This window comes from Orycteropus afer, unplaced genomic scaffold, assembly GCF_000298275.1.
Source record: "Orycteropus afer afer isolate SDZICR_OR568_19922 unplaced genomic scaffold, OryAfe1.0 scaffold00181, whole genome shotgun sequence".
Classification (NCBI taxonomy): domain Eukaryota; kingdom Metazoa; phylum Chordata; class Mammalia; order Tubulidentata; family Orycteropodidae; genus Orycteropus; species Orycteropus afer.
In genome coordinates, this window is record NW_006921768.1 from 4,629,037 (window position 1) to 4,642,482 (window position 13,446).

The 13,446-nt window shown below is 39.5% G+C and overlaps 1 protein-coding gene across 1 annotated transcript in view; it reads left to right on the plus strand.

Moving 5' to 3' along the window:
• The window catches only part of SLCO5A1 (solute carrier organic anion transporter family member 5A1), a 206,858-nt gene extending 193,945 nt beyond the window's left edge, over nt 1-12,913 (plus strand). Inside the window, exons 6-9 of the mRNA XM_007947348.1 lie at nt 1,388-1,547; nt 3,871-4,112; nt 6,552-6,616; nt 12,456-12,913. Of these exons, the coding sequence (XP_007945539.1) occupies nt 1,388-1,547; nt 3,871-4,112; nt 6,552-6,616; nt 12,456-12,913 (925 nt within the window). The remainder of the gene's footprint in view (nt 1-1,387; nt 1,548-3,870; nt 4,113-6,551; nt 6,617-12,455) is intronic.
• The last annotated feature ends 533 nt before the right edge of the window (nt 12,914-13,446 follow it).

Genomic DNA, 13,446 nt, shown 5'->3' on the forward strand with positions numbered 1-13,446 from the left:
ATCGAGTCGGCCCCGACTCATAGCGACCCCTCCTTGGGTTTCCGAGGCAGTATCACTACGGAAGTAGGAATGCCCAACCTTCCTTCCGAGGAGTGGCTAATGGGTTTGAACTCAACACCAGCCTTCTGGTTAGCAGGCAAGTGTCTTAGCCACTATGCTACCAGAGCTCCTCGGAAGGAAGATCGGGCAATTTACTTCCATACAGATACTGCCTCGGAAACCCAAGGAGGGGTTGCTATGAGTAGAGGCAGACTCGATGGCATACAACAACAACAATAACAACAACATACTTTATTTACATGGTCCCACCCACACACTATGGATAGCAATCCCCTTGGTGGTCCACAGGCACCACATTTGAATAGTCCTACCCAGTCATTTGATGAGAGTTATAAAGACTGTGGCTAGAAAGGCCATATAAAGTAATTCACTGAACTGCAATGGATGAATGAATGAATGAATAATCTGCTATGACTAACTCCTGTAGCTTTAGGAATAGTATTTCATCTGTGATGCATATAAATGGTTACAAAAGCAAAGGAAAGAAGTCTTCAGGTAGGTTTGAGGACTATAGAGTCCCTTTCAGTCTTCCATAGGTGGCCTCATGTGTCCTGCCTGTCTCTGTTTTTCTGCTGCCATTTTCTTACATTTCTCTCTCCAGTCCTGTATCCTTTTGTCACTTTTTCCCTTTTCATAGCAACCAAGGACATTTGATTCTGAATCCCTATCTTGGCAGTTCTGAGTGAAGGAATGCTTACCCACTCTTCACTGGTTGCTTGAATCAAACTAATGATGTGATTCCTACTCCCTGAACATGGTTTCCTTTTGATTTGCTAGAGTTCCATGTCTTTCTTGGACAATGTATTCTAGAGCAATTAAAATTTTTGGACAAAGGAACCTGTGTTGTTAACTTGTTCTTGTATCTCATGCTTATGTCCTCACAATGATGTTATTGTTTTGAAAAGTATTTTCTCCTGTAAAAAGTATTTTACAGTTTAAAGAAACTGAGGCCAAGTTTTATTTAGACATATGGTCAAGAGCCTACACTGAATGAGTAGACTGTTATTCTTGGGTTAGAACTGCTAAGCCTAGAAGTTGAGGGCATGAAACCAGATCCATCACACTTAAATAAAGGGTAGAATTAAGGCTAAACAGATAATTTGATGAGAATTTATTGAATCTGTAGTACCAGAAAATTGAAGTAATTTTCTTCATATTTTGTTTTAAAGACATAAAAATAATTGTCTAGGATAGCTATTTCATGGCACCATCACTTTGAGCAATGGGGATACCTTCTCTAAAATGGCCAAGTTATTAATTATAAAAACTGCCCTATTAGTTCTGTTTTAATACATGTTGCTTATGACCTGCTTCTTTTCTCTCTTAGACCTTCTCTCACCATGCCCCATAGGAATCTGACAGGAAGCTGTAATGTTAATTGTGGTTGTAAAACACATGAGTATGAGCCAGTCTGTGGATCAGATGGAATTACATACTTTAACCCTTGTCTGGCTGGCTGTGTTAATAGTGGTAATCTTAGCACTGGGGTAAGTATATTTCACTAGTTCATATTTTCTTGTTAATCCAACATCTTGTGACAAGGACACATGGAAATTAATGTACAATCATGATGACTTCAGTCTCTATTTTCAATTAACCTACAAAATACCTTCAGACAAAACCTAGAGGAAAGAAAATTATTCAGTACTTTGCTTTTATTCCAAGGGTGATTAAAACGTTTGGATGTAGTGGTTTGGTTTCATATCAGCCCTCTTCTACTTTACATTCTGTGCCAACTCAATGAAACTTGATAAGGTTGAGCCCTGGGCTTCCCATTTGTTTCTTTGACAGGGCCCCTGTGATGGATTTTGAAGGTCAAGATGGCCACTGCATGTGGTGCTGATAGAAGAAACTAGGAGAATGTCTCCTGAGATGGGAGTCTGTGAGGATGAATTGTGGCTATTTTTCATAGACTTTTTTTTCCCCCTAACTTTTTCCCCCCTAACTTTCAGAGTAAAGACATTTCTGTCAGTTCAAGAATAGGCTCTTTTGAGAGTTCCCTTCTCTGTGAATTATAAATAGGCTGTAATACTGTGGAAGAAGGTTTTCCTATTATACTCAGATCTTTATTGAGCCTGGTCTGATTCTTTGCATAAAACAGCATGTAGGAAACATTTTAATTAAAAGGTTAAAATGAATTTGCATTTTCTGCCCAAGTGATAAAGAGCTATACCATTTAACATGTGTTTTTCGAATGTCACATTTGATTTCTGAGTTTTAAATTATGGTGGTAGAAAGAGAATTCCTGTTGTTGGCTCTCCATCTGTACTTCCCAGGATATGGCCGTGTTCAAAGAGACAATGAGATCTGTTGTTCTCAGTTGCTAAATCCTTCCTTGTAGTAAGTGGGTCCTCTAGAGTAGAGCCCTCATTCTTTAAAAAGAGCCAGCAGTCCTTTATGTGCAGAAGTCAAACAGCACCTATCTTCAGATCACTGTTTTAAGTGACTGGATGATCACAGTGACAATGAGTTCAGCTGATATCCATTCCATAAAAAGCAACATATTAAGCAAGATGGTTAGTTGGCTGAGTTTACCTTTGTTGGATTGTTTTGGCATTGTGTGAGTAAAACCCAAAAATGCTTTATTTTTCACTTCTGTATTTGCTTTAAGTAGAAATCTGAGCAATTCACAGAGAAAATGTCTCTCTTGCTTTTCTGTATCCTCAATACTTGAGAATAGCGCTTAGCATATCAGTAAGGGCTCATACTTATTTTTCAGAGAAAATGACCAACTAAATTTGGGCTCATTGGTGCTTCCAGACAGCCTGTCTGTCAGGGTCCAGGAGCAGCACTGTTCTGGGGCCACAGTGGCCTGATTTAACTTCCATCCATGAGCTGTTTATTCCTGCATAGGATATAGTTCACCAGCTAATCAAAGAGGCTAAAAAGGTGTTTAAAAAGGGTCACCAATGAAAGTTTGTTACCATTGGTACTGAAATCATTATGGTTGCATTATGAATCTTCTACATTTCTTTTTTTTGGTGGTTTGTTTAATTTATATATATATATGTGTGTGTGTGTGTGTGTATATATACATATATATGCCAATATATGTAACAAAACACTTGCCATTCCAACATTCCTCACATGTACAATTTGGTGACATAAATGTGTTCATCATATTGTGCGACCATCACCAATATCTGCTTCCAAATTTTCCATCATCCTTAAAAGAAGCTCAATGTCCTCTAAGTAATGAGCCTGCCTTTCACCCTCCCTCCCACCTGTCCGTGGTAACGACAAGTAAACTTAAGTTTATTATTCTATCCTAAATACTCCATATTAGTGGAATCATATGATGTTTATCTTTTTGTGACTGATGCATTTCACTCAGGATGATGTTTTCGAAGTTTCTGTATTTATGTTATAGAAATTGGCTTTAGGGCCCACGCTGTGCTCAGGGTTGTGCTAGGCACTTCATTAAACACCAATAAAAGTAGGACTTAGCTCCTGTTTTTGAGCAGCTTGTCTAATTGGAAAGCCCAAGAGTTAAACAGCAGTTGAAGTAACATATAAGTATGAACAAAAATGAGGGTGAGTACACAATGTAAATGTTATAAAATTGATGTTGAAAGCTTCTTAGAAAAGTTGGGATTTAAAAAAGTTTCTGACAAGCAGATTTTGATATTGTTAGATGCACACCTTGGACCCTTATTCTTTTAAATGGTAAAAGTCTTTTCAAAGGAATAGTTTGCTTTTTTTTAAAAAAAATACTGGATTTTAAAGCATTTTTTCTTATTTGTCTTAATATTCCTATGCCCCATATTGGTCTTGATTAGCATACAATAGATCTTCATTTTGTCCACTTAGATACGGAATTATACAGAATGCACCTGTGTCCAGAGCCGACAAGTGATTACTCCACCCACAGTGGGGCAGCGCAGTCAGCTCCGTGTGGTTATTGTCAAAACCTATCTCAACGAGAATGGCTATGCTGTGTCTGGGAAGTGTAAAAGGACCTGTAATACTCTTATCCCGTTCTTAATTTTTCTTTTCATAGTCACCTTCATCACAGCATGTGCCCAACCTTCAGCAATCATTGTAACACTCAGGTGAGAACAGTATTGAACTTAATGGGTGGATTATTTTAGCATAGTGGCTAAAGCACTTGACTGCTAACCAGAAGGCTGGCGGTTCAAACCCACCAGCCACTCCTCGGAAGGAAGGTTGGGCACTCCTACTTCCTTAGTGATACTGCCTCGGAAACCCAAGGAGGGGTCGCTATGAGTCGGGGCCGACTTGACGCCACATAACAACAACAACAACAACAATATGTATTTAGAATTGCTAGAAGGCATATTCAGGACTAGGATCTGATGTGGTAAAGCAGTGAGTAAAACAAAATTGGGCTGTACAAGAAAGTGTTCAGATATGTGCCTGGTGAATTTGAGAGAAATGTGTTTTTTCCAAGTCAGGAAAGGAAGGTTATAACATTTCATACTCTAGAACTTTCCTTATTTAATTGAGACCCAGTCCTCCTGTTCAGTGAAACTTCTTCTGCATGCCTATGGTTCCTGAAGTATCAAATCTAAAAGGTTCAACATCAATTGTTGAAAGCTAGAAGTTAGCTAAAAGAGGCCTGACCTTAGAGGAGACTGTTAAATTGTGCGTACACAAAAGGATATTATCTCCAACTGTGTAGATAGTTAATAGCTGCAGGATCATTGACAGTTTATGCTTGGCTTGTAGTTCAAAATGCTGACTTCATTAATTTTACTATCATTTAAAATTTTCGAGTTGACTCAAGGAAAGGATAGACCGGGAAATGTAGTTTTTTAGTTGTTCACGCTGTGCGTTGTTGTATTAGTTATATATCCTGTTTTGTGTGTTTATAGTTTGCAAGAAGATATGGAATGTATCTTTGTCCTATTAAGAATGTTGGCAGTAGCGTATTCAAATCAAAATAGTCAAAATCAGTGGGTTAGTATTTGCAGTAAAGATCGAAGGCAGAATACATCCATGGCAGCTTTGGGGGAGCTAGGGGCACAGAGCAAAGAGGGAGTACGGAAAGAGAGTCAGTTCTCATTCTTCCTTCTTCTCTAATCCCTGGCTTCTTAGAACTCCACAGTGCTGGACAGCTGGCAGGAAGTGGCTTCCGGGACGTTATTGCTTTAGCAATAGCAGCTGGACCCCTTATGTGGTACACGTTTTGGCTCCTCTTCTGTTGGGTGCCAAGTTAGACATTTCCAAGTAAAGCCATTCCTTGAAAGTAAGACAATAGCACATGAAGGCCCTATCGGCTTATTAACTCATTCCTCAATCAGCAGACATTTGTAGAGTGACAACTATGTTACAGCACTGTGTGAATTGCTATGAGAAATAAAGAAGCTGGGAAAAGAGGACAAGGGACTGGTCCTGTGGGATTTTACTTCATATACCTCAAACTCTGAGTGTATGGGATAGAGAAAATAAGATACTTCATCATTTAAAAAAAAATGTATCTTAAATAAATTTACATACATAAATTATTTAATTATTTGAACTTTATGTTGTTGTTATGTGCTGTCTAGTCAGACCTGACTCATAGCGACCCCTCCTTGGGTTTCCGGGCAGTATCACAACGGAAGTAGATTGCTCAATCTTCCTTATGAGAAGTGGCTGGTGGGTCTGAACCATTAACCTTCTGGTTAGGCACATAGTGCCTTAGACACTTTGCTACCAGAGCTCCTTTGAACTTTATAAGAGATGGTAAAAAAAAAAAAATATATATATATATATATATATATATATATGGCTAACCATTTTATAGGGGAACTGGCAGTTGAAACCCATCAGCCGCTCCTCGGAAGAAAGGTTGGGCAATCTACTTTCGTAGTGATACTGCCTCGGAAGGAGGGGTAGCTATGAGTCGGGTCCAACTTGATGGCACATAACAACAACCATTTTATAGTGCTCAAACATTACAGAATCACCATTTAGCATCTCAGCCAAAAATTCAGAAAAAATCTTGCTAATTATAAACACAACACTCCCCATCTCTCTGTGATACAAGAAATACTTGGAGCATGTATTTTAGTAGAAGAAAAAGTGGGGTGGCTGATAGGGCCTTATTCTTTGACGTTTGACTTGTTTCCTTTATTCTTTTTCTGATTTTAGATTTGTATATATATTTTACACTTCCCTTTGAGGGATTATGAGGGCTCTTTTCAGTGTGCATATATATCATTCTGAAAAATACAGGCTAACCGAGACTAAAAATGCAGTACATTAGGATAAAATCATATAAATTATTATTTTTGAAATAGAACTGATTTTGGAAGCTCAGTTAGACCCACATCTGCCTCTTCAGGCACAATTAAAGTTAATCTGATTTTCTTCAGTGTCTTCACTGGGAATACCTTTATTCAGTGGTTTAGCCATCAGTTTTGCTTGGCTACTGTTAGTAAATTTTAGTGAATTAAATGTTTTGGCACAGCATCTTTTTGGTAGGCTTGATTTGACTTTCATTTTCTTGGAGTTGTTACTTAACAACATTTCTCTCCTTTCCACAGGTCTGTAGAAGACGAGGAGAGACCTTTTGCACTAGGAATGCAGTTTGTTTTGTTGCGAACACTTGGTATGTTCCTGAATTTCCAATGGTGCCTTTCAGTTCCCCTTTGCAGATGGTATTCTCACTGCCCTGTAAAACGGGAGGGTCGAGTCATTTGTCACCATGAGTAGCTAGAGTTTTACAGTTTAGTGGTGAGGGCACAATTTCCTTATTTTCTAACTTGATCTGAAAGCTGAGCACTCTGCCATTTGATGAAACAAAATGAAACCAACTTTAGATTAGTTTTCTTTTTACTGTGAACATTAACTTGGGCTAAATTCCCCAGAGAGTTTTATATAGTGAGAAATTCTGAACCAAGCAATTTGTAGCAACTTGATGGCAGTGGGTTTTGGTTTATTGTCCTGGAGTTTTTGTACCTTTATTCCTTTTTAACAGGAAAGTAATGGAAACTGGTTCTCATTTTATATGTGAAGTTTTCAATTCCTTACTTCAGTATACTAATTTTAGGAGTTCCTGGGTGGTGTAAGTAGTTAACACACTTGGCTGCTAACTGAAAGGTTGGAGGTTCAAGTCCACCCGAAGGCACCTTGGAAGAAAGACCTGGTGATCTACTTCCGAAAAATCAGCCATTGAAAACCCTAAGAGCACAGTTCTACTCTGTGAAACATGGGGTCACTATGACTTGAAATTGACTTTATTGGCAGGGGCTTATCTATGGAAATAGTGCTATGGCAAGCACTGGAATTTTGCCTGTGTCCAGACATCTGACTCATCTTCTAGATAACTTTACCATAATATCAGCTGAAAAGTACAAGTCAAGCTTGTTAGTCTTTTAACACATTATGACACTACATGAAAAATACAACTGCACCTTCCTTGCTTTCAGTGATGAAAAATGGTCAAGGATGAATTCTAAGTAATTTTTTTTTTTCATTGTGATTGGGGTAAAGGTTTACAGAGCAAATTCATTTTCCACTCAACAGTTCATACACATTTTGTTTCATGACACTGATTGCAATCCCCACAATTTAATAGCTGTCTTCCCAATTCCTCCCTGTGTTACTTTTGCACTGTGTCCTTCTTTCCTATGCATTCCTGCACTCTGAGCTATTTCCTCGTGCAAATGCTGCCCTTCTGATCTGCCATGCTTGATTGTTTTATGGAGTGTACACTGGTGTATTTGTTCACCTTGTAGGCCTATCTATTGTTTGGCTGGAAGCCACGGGAGTGAATTCAATATCAGGCCAAAGAGTTCCTCAGGGGTTTCCCCAGTCTCTAGCATGTCAGCAAGCCTGGTCTTTTTTTTTTTTTAAGATTTTTGAGTTATGTTCCACATTTTTCACCCACTCTCTCCAAGATCTCCAGTTTTGAATGCTTTCTGAGTAGTTGACAGTGGCAGCTGGGCACCATCTAGTTCTTTTGGTCTCAAGGTCACATAGGCTGAGGTTCCCATGGTCCAGTAGTCTCTTTGAATAATTGTTTCCGTGTATCTTTCATTCTTCTTTGCTCTGGATTAGAAGAGACCAATTGTTGCATCTTAGACGGTCACTCAAAAGCTTTTAAGACCACTGTCACTACTCATCAAAGATATTACTCGTCTTTGCAGGATGGAGAACAATGATTTTGTGTAGTATTTTATTGCCAACAAGCTCAAAGTCACCTGCATCCATGGTCCCAAGCCCACAGGCCCAGTGACTCATTCCCTCAAGGTGGTTGGCTGTGGCTAGGAAGTTATCATAACTTTGCCTCCTGTTAGTTCTGTTGTATATATGGACATTCTTACAGCACATACAAATATGTATATAGGAATATCATCTACCAAAATTATAGATGGTCATGGGTTTATTCCCTTTTGCCTACGTACTTCCATAGAGATACTGCCTCAGAAACCCAAGGAGGGGTCGCTATGAGTCGGATCCGACTTGACGGCAGTGAGTTTGATTCTTTTGGTTTATTTATGTATCCACCCTTAGACTACTGTTGCTTATTACTGATAATGCAGTATTGTGTATGGAAAAGTATTTACCTTTGTTGTCTGTACCTCTTATGTACCTTCCTGTGTCTTCCTTTCCTTAATGCTATTATGCTGGTCATTCAGTTTTGGTATATTGTCCTTCCCTTCACCCAAACCAATACATGTCTCTTACCTATCTAGCAATATTGCCTCCCCTTGCCTGCCATAGCTGGTAACCAACAAAGTAAGTTTCCATCCATGTGTAAACCTTTCCTTGACTTTTCACAAAACTGTACTTATACAGTATTTGTCGTTCTGTGATTGTCTTATTTCACTCAGCATAATGACCTCCTCATCCACAGTAGGAGGCTTTCTGAGGATTATTCATTATTCACTAATGTTGCATAGTGTTCTATTGTGTGTATATACCATAGTTGGTTAATCATTCATCCACTGATGGGCACTTCCATCTCTTTCCTATTGTGTGTGAATAGCGCTGTGATGAACATGGGTGTACATGTATCTATTCATGTCCCAGCTCTCACTTCTTTAGGATATATACCTAATAGTGGGATTGCTAGATCAAATGGTATTTCTATTTCTAACTTTTTAAGGAAGCACCACACCATTTTCCACAATGGTTGTATCATTTTTGAGTTCACTGTCACTTTCATTTCAGTTTCTTCTCTTTCTACACTCAGTAGCACTAGATCACACAGTCTGCCTTGACCCATGAAGACTCTTAAATATGGAAGTAGTAGTTTTAACTTGCTGAATGATCTCTCACCTGATGATGTAAACTGTGACATTTAATAGCAACTGTTCAGTGGTGCCCTCTTCAAGTGGTGCCCAGGGCACCTGCCATACCTGCTACATCTTAGATATGCTTCTGTTTATTGAAATGGCATACCTAGGAGCTCTGGTAGCATAATGGCTAAAGCACTTGACTGCTAACCAGAAGGCTGGCGGTTCAAACCCACCAGCCAATCCTCGGAAAGAAGGTTGGGCAATCCTACTTCTGTAGTGATACTGCCTTGGAAACCCAAGGAGGGATAGCTATGAGTCGGGGCCGACTCGACGGCACATAACAACAACAACAACAACATCGATTCATTTTCTAAGGAAATGAGATAAACAAATTCTAAAAATACACAAAAGAAAGATCCCAAATTAACATTATGAACTACCCTACAAGGTGTTTGGGGAGCTCTGGTAGCATAGTGCCTAAGGCACTTGACTGCTAACCAGAAGGCTGGTGGTTCAAACCCACCAGCCACTCCTCGGAAGGAAGATGGGGCAATCTACTTCCGTAGTGATACTGCCTTGGAAACCCAAGGAGGGGTTGCTATGAGTCGGGTCCGACTCAATGGCACATAACAACAAAAACAACAAGGCGTTTTACTTATTAACAAGAATGACTCATTAGGACTTTGTCGGGGTACATGAGGGATACCATTTTGATTTTTACATACACTGCATCACCCTGTGATATCTTTGGACAATCCATGGAAAATAAGCATATGAAGTAGCCCACTCCCTTGACCAGTTTCAACATATGTTGAATTGACTTTCTTGTCATCAAGTTGTTTCTTTCTTTCTTAAGTGGCAGCCTATCATTTTCTTTGGCTGTTATTTTTCCCCAGTAATCACTTTTATTGTTCATAAGACAAAAAAAAAAAAAGTTTTCCAATTTAAATTTCTTATTTCAGTTCTGACGGGAAAAATATTGTAAAATGGCATTGTCCAGCCTTTGACATGTTCACCCTCTGGAATTCTCAGTTTGTCACTGGTTGTGGTTGTTGGCTTAGACCAAGAATGAGCCTTTCCCAGTGAGCACCAGGAGGGAGTAGCCTCTAGTTCCATTTAATGGGTGGCTTTTTTGGACACCAATAAGACTTTTGTAGTAACATTTTTAACAGGCATGCTATAAAAGGAAATCCTGACATACTTTGATATAGATAGTTTCCACATTTGACCTCTACTTCTCTTTGAAAATGGAAACTTGCTATTTTCTTAGAAGGAAATGTATTTACCAAAGCAGTGGTTGAATAGGAAACAAACAAAAAAAAAACAGTTCCTCCTTTTTGCTGTGCTTCTTTCTGAGGCCATGGAGTGGGTTATTTGATACAGACGTGGAGTTTATAAAGGTAAGGCAGCAGATGTCCACTGCCGCATCAGGAAGACATGGAGGGAGAACAAAAAGCATTTATTATTTAATTCAACCTTATCTTAAGTTCATTTGATTGTGAAAACGTATAATTAGGCCAACAAGCCAATTTCCATTTCCCAAACTCCAAAGAAAAAAGAGAGTTTTAAGTACCTTAATAATTTAATTGTAGTGACTGGGCTGCATTTTAAATAAACACTATTTATTTTAGAATGTATCGCTCATAGCCTCCTGGGCTGTTAGCCCACCTGCCCTTTATCCCTCCCTCCCTCCTTCTTTTTCTTCCTTCTTCCTTCTCTTGCTCCCCATACCACCTTCTATAAACTCTTATTGAGGATCCAGGATTATTCTGATATATTGACCCTTGGGATACAAAGAATAAAAGGTGTAGCTGATGTCAGCGAGGAGCTTATGGGGTGACAAATTTGCAAATAGTTCAAATACTAGGTGATAGTTGATGTAACAGAGATATATACAAAATGCAATGAGAATAGAGTGGAGTCTGAGTGAGTCAGAAATTTAAAGGAGGGCTAGCTCTTTGCAGAGGCAATGGTGCTTCAGTGGTAGAATCCTTGCCTTCCATGCAGGAGACCCAAGATTGATTCTTGGCCAATGCACTTGGTACACAGCCACCACCCATGTGTTAGTGGTGGTGGTGTGTTGCTATGATGCTGAACAGGTTTCAGCAGAGCTTCTGGACTAAGACAGACTGAGAAGAAGGGCCTGGTGATCTACTTGCAAAAAAACAGCCAGTGAAAACTCTATGGATCCACAGCAGATCACAGGGATGGCGCAGGCCCGGGCAACATTTCATCCCATTGTGCATGGGGTCTGCATGAGCCAGCACTGATTCCATGGCACATCAGATAGCAGCAGCAACAGCAACAGCTCTTTGCAAGGTGCACCTGCTGGGAATGGGGCAAAGGGAGCAGGAAATGATGAAGGCTGTCTAGTAGGTAGGCTTTCTTTCTTATGAGACTAAAAAACTTGTCTATGTCATAGCCCAAACAATAAAGATACTACTCATCCCAAGTACTTCATAAACTTCAAGAATAAATTTTATGCCATAATTATTTCTGTACCCCAAGTGCCTTTTTAAAGTTGCCATTTGATTTGGTATCTAACTTAAAGAGGAAAATGCTTTCCTCTCTTTACATCCAAACACTTGACAAGAACCCACAAGAACTAAATGTACAGAATTTTAGTAGGTAATAAAGAGTTTTAGTGTAGCTTCTTGAGTATTTAACTACAAAATCAGACTTTTATGTTTGAAAGGTTTGTCTAATTGCATTTTTAGCAATAAACATTTTTATGATCCTAAAAAAAAGTCAATAAAACATTCTGGCTGAGTTGTAAGCTGGAGGACTTTACGTATTTACAATTTAGTGAACACCTTTGTAACAAAGATATTAGATAAGATGTGATGTATATGTCAAAAAAATCAGGTAATGCAAGGAAATTACTCCCCTTACCTGGTTTTAAGGTCCCAGGATGGCATAAAACATTTGCGCTCAACTGTTAACCTAAAGGTTGGTGGTTCAGATCCACCCACAGGCACCACAGAAGAAAGGCCTGGCAATCTGCTTCCATAAAGATTACAACCAAACAAACTCTATGGAGCAGTTCTACCCAGCAACAAATGGGTCACCGTGAATTGGAATTGACTCGACAGCAATGGGTTTGGTTTGGTTTTTGTGCAAACAAGTGCCTTGCTAACTTACAAGTCTTTTCTTTAGATATAGATGTGCTAAGTATTTCTATTTTTCTCTTTCCCCAAACTCTAGCATACATTCCTACTCCAATTTACTTTGGAGCTGTCATTGACACCACCTGCATGCTCTGGCAACAGGAATGTGGCGTGCAAGGCTCCTGTTGGGAGTACAACGTGACATCATTTCGTTTTGTCTATTTTGGTTTGGCAGCTGGCCTCAAATTTGTTGGCTTTATTTTTATTTTTCTGGCCTGGTACTCCATTAAATACAAGGAGGAGGAGCTGCAGAGGCAGAGGTGGCGAGAATTCCCTCTGAGCACTGTGAGTGAGATGGTGGGCCGCAACAAACATGCCGCCAACTCTGCCCGGACTAGGTCTTGCCCTGCTTTCAGCACCCAAGGAGAATTCCACGAAGAGCCTGGTCTGCAAAAAGGGATCCAGTCCACAGCACAGACCTATCCTGGACCCTTCCCTGAAGCAATAAGTTCCTTAGCCGACCGGGGGCTGGAAGAAAGTCCGACTGCCATTTAGCCTCTCTCCTGAAGCTTGAAAATGGAAGACTCTACTTTTGTTGGTTGAGTTGAATATGGCGACTTGAGAAACACCTGTGCCTTCTTTCTTTTCTTTTTTTAACCTCTAAAGACACAACCCTCAAACCAACAAAACTCAATAGAAACAGCCACTACTGATTGAGGGCTGGATACCTCAACAAGTCTAAGAGCCTTTATCCCCTTCTCTCTGAGAGGAGGAGTTTAGACAGATGTGTTTCCATTTCCTCTGTGTTAATTTAATGCTCACACTCCAATATGGTATAAGGCTGAGGTACATGGTTAACAAAATCATGCGAAGGGTAATGGCAGCACATATCATTAGCATACACTTCAAGCACAGGTGAGCTTGACCATGACTTTGCTTTTATAAATCGAAATTTTTAGATATGAACATCTACTGCATTCTGCTACAAAGCACAAATGAATTTGCCTCAACTATGCAATTTGGTTGGAAAAACATAAGTGCAGCATGTTCCTTTTGCTTTCAGAGACTAAAGCTGGTAAGTTTTTAAA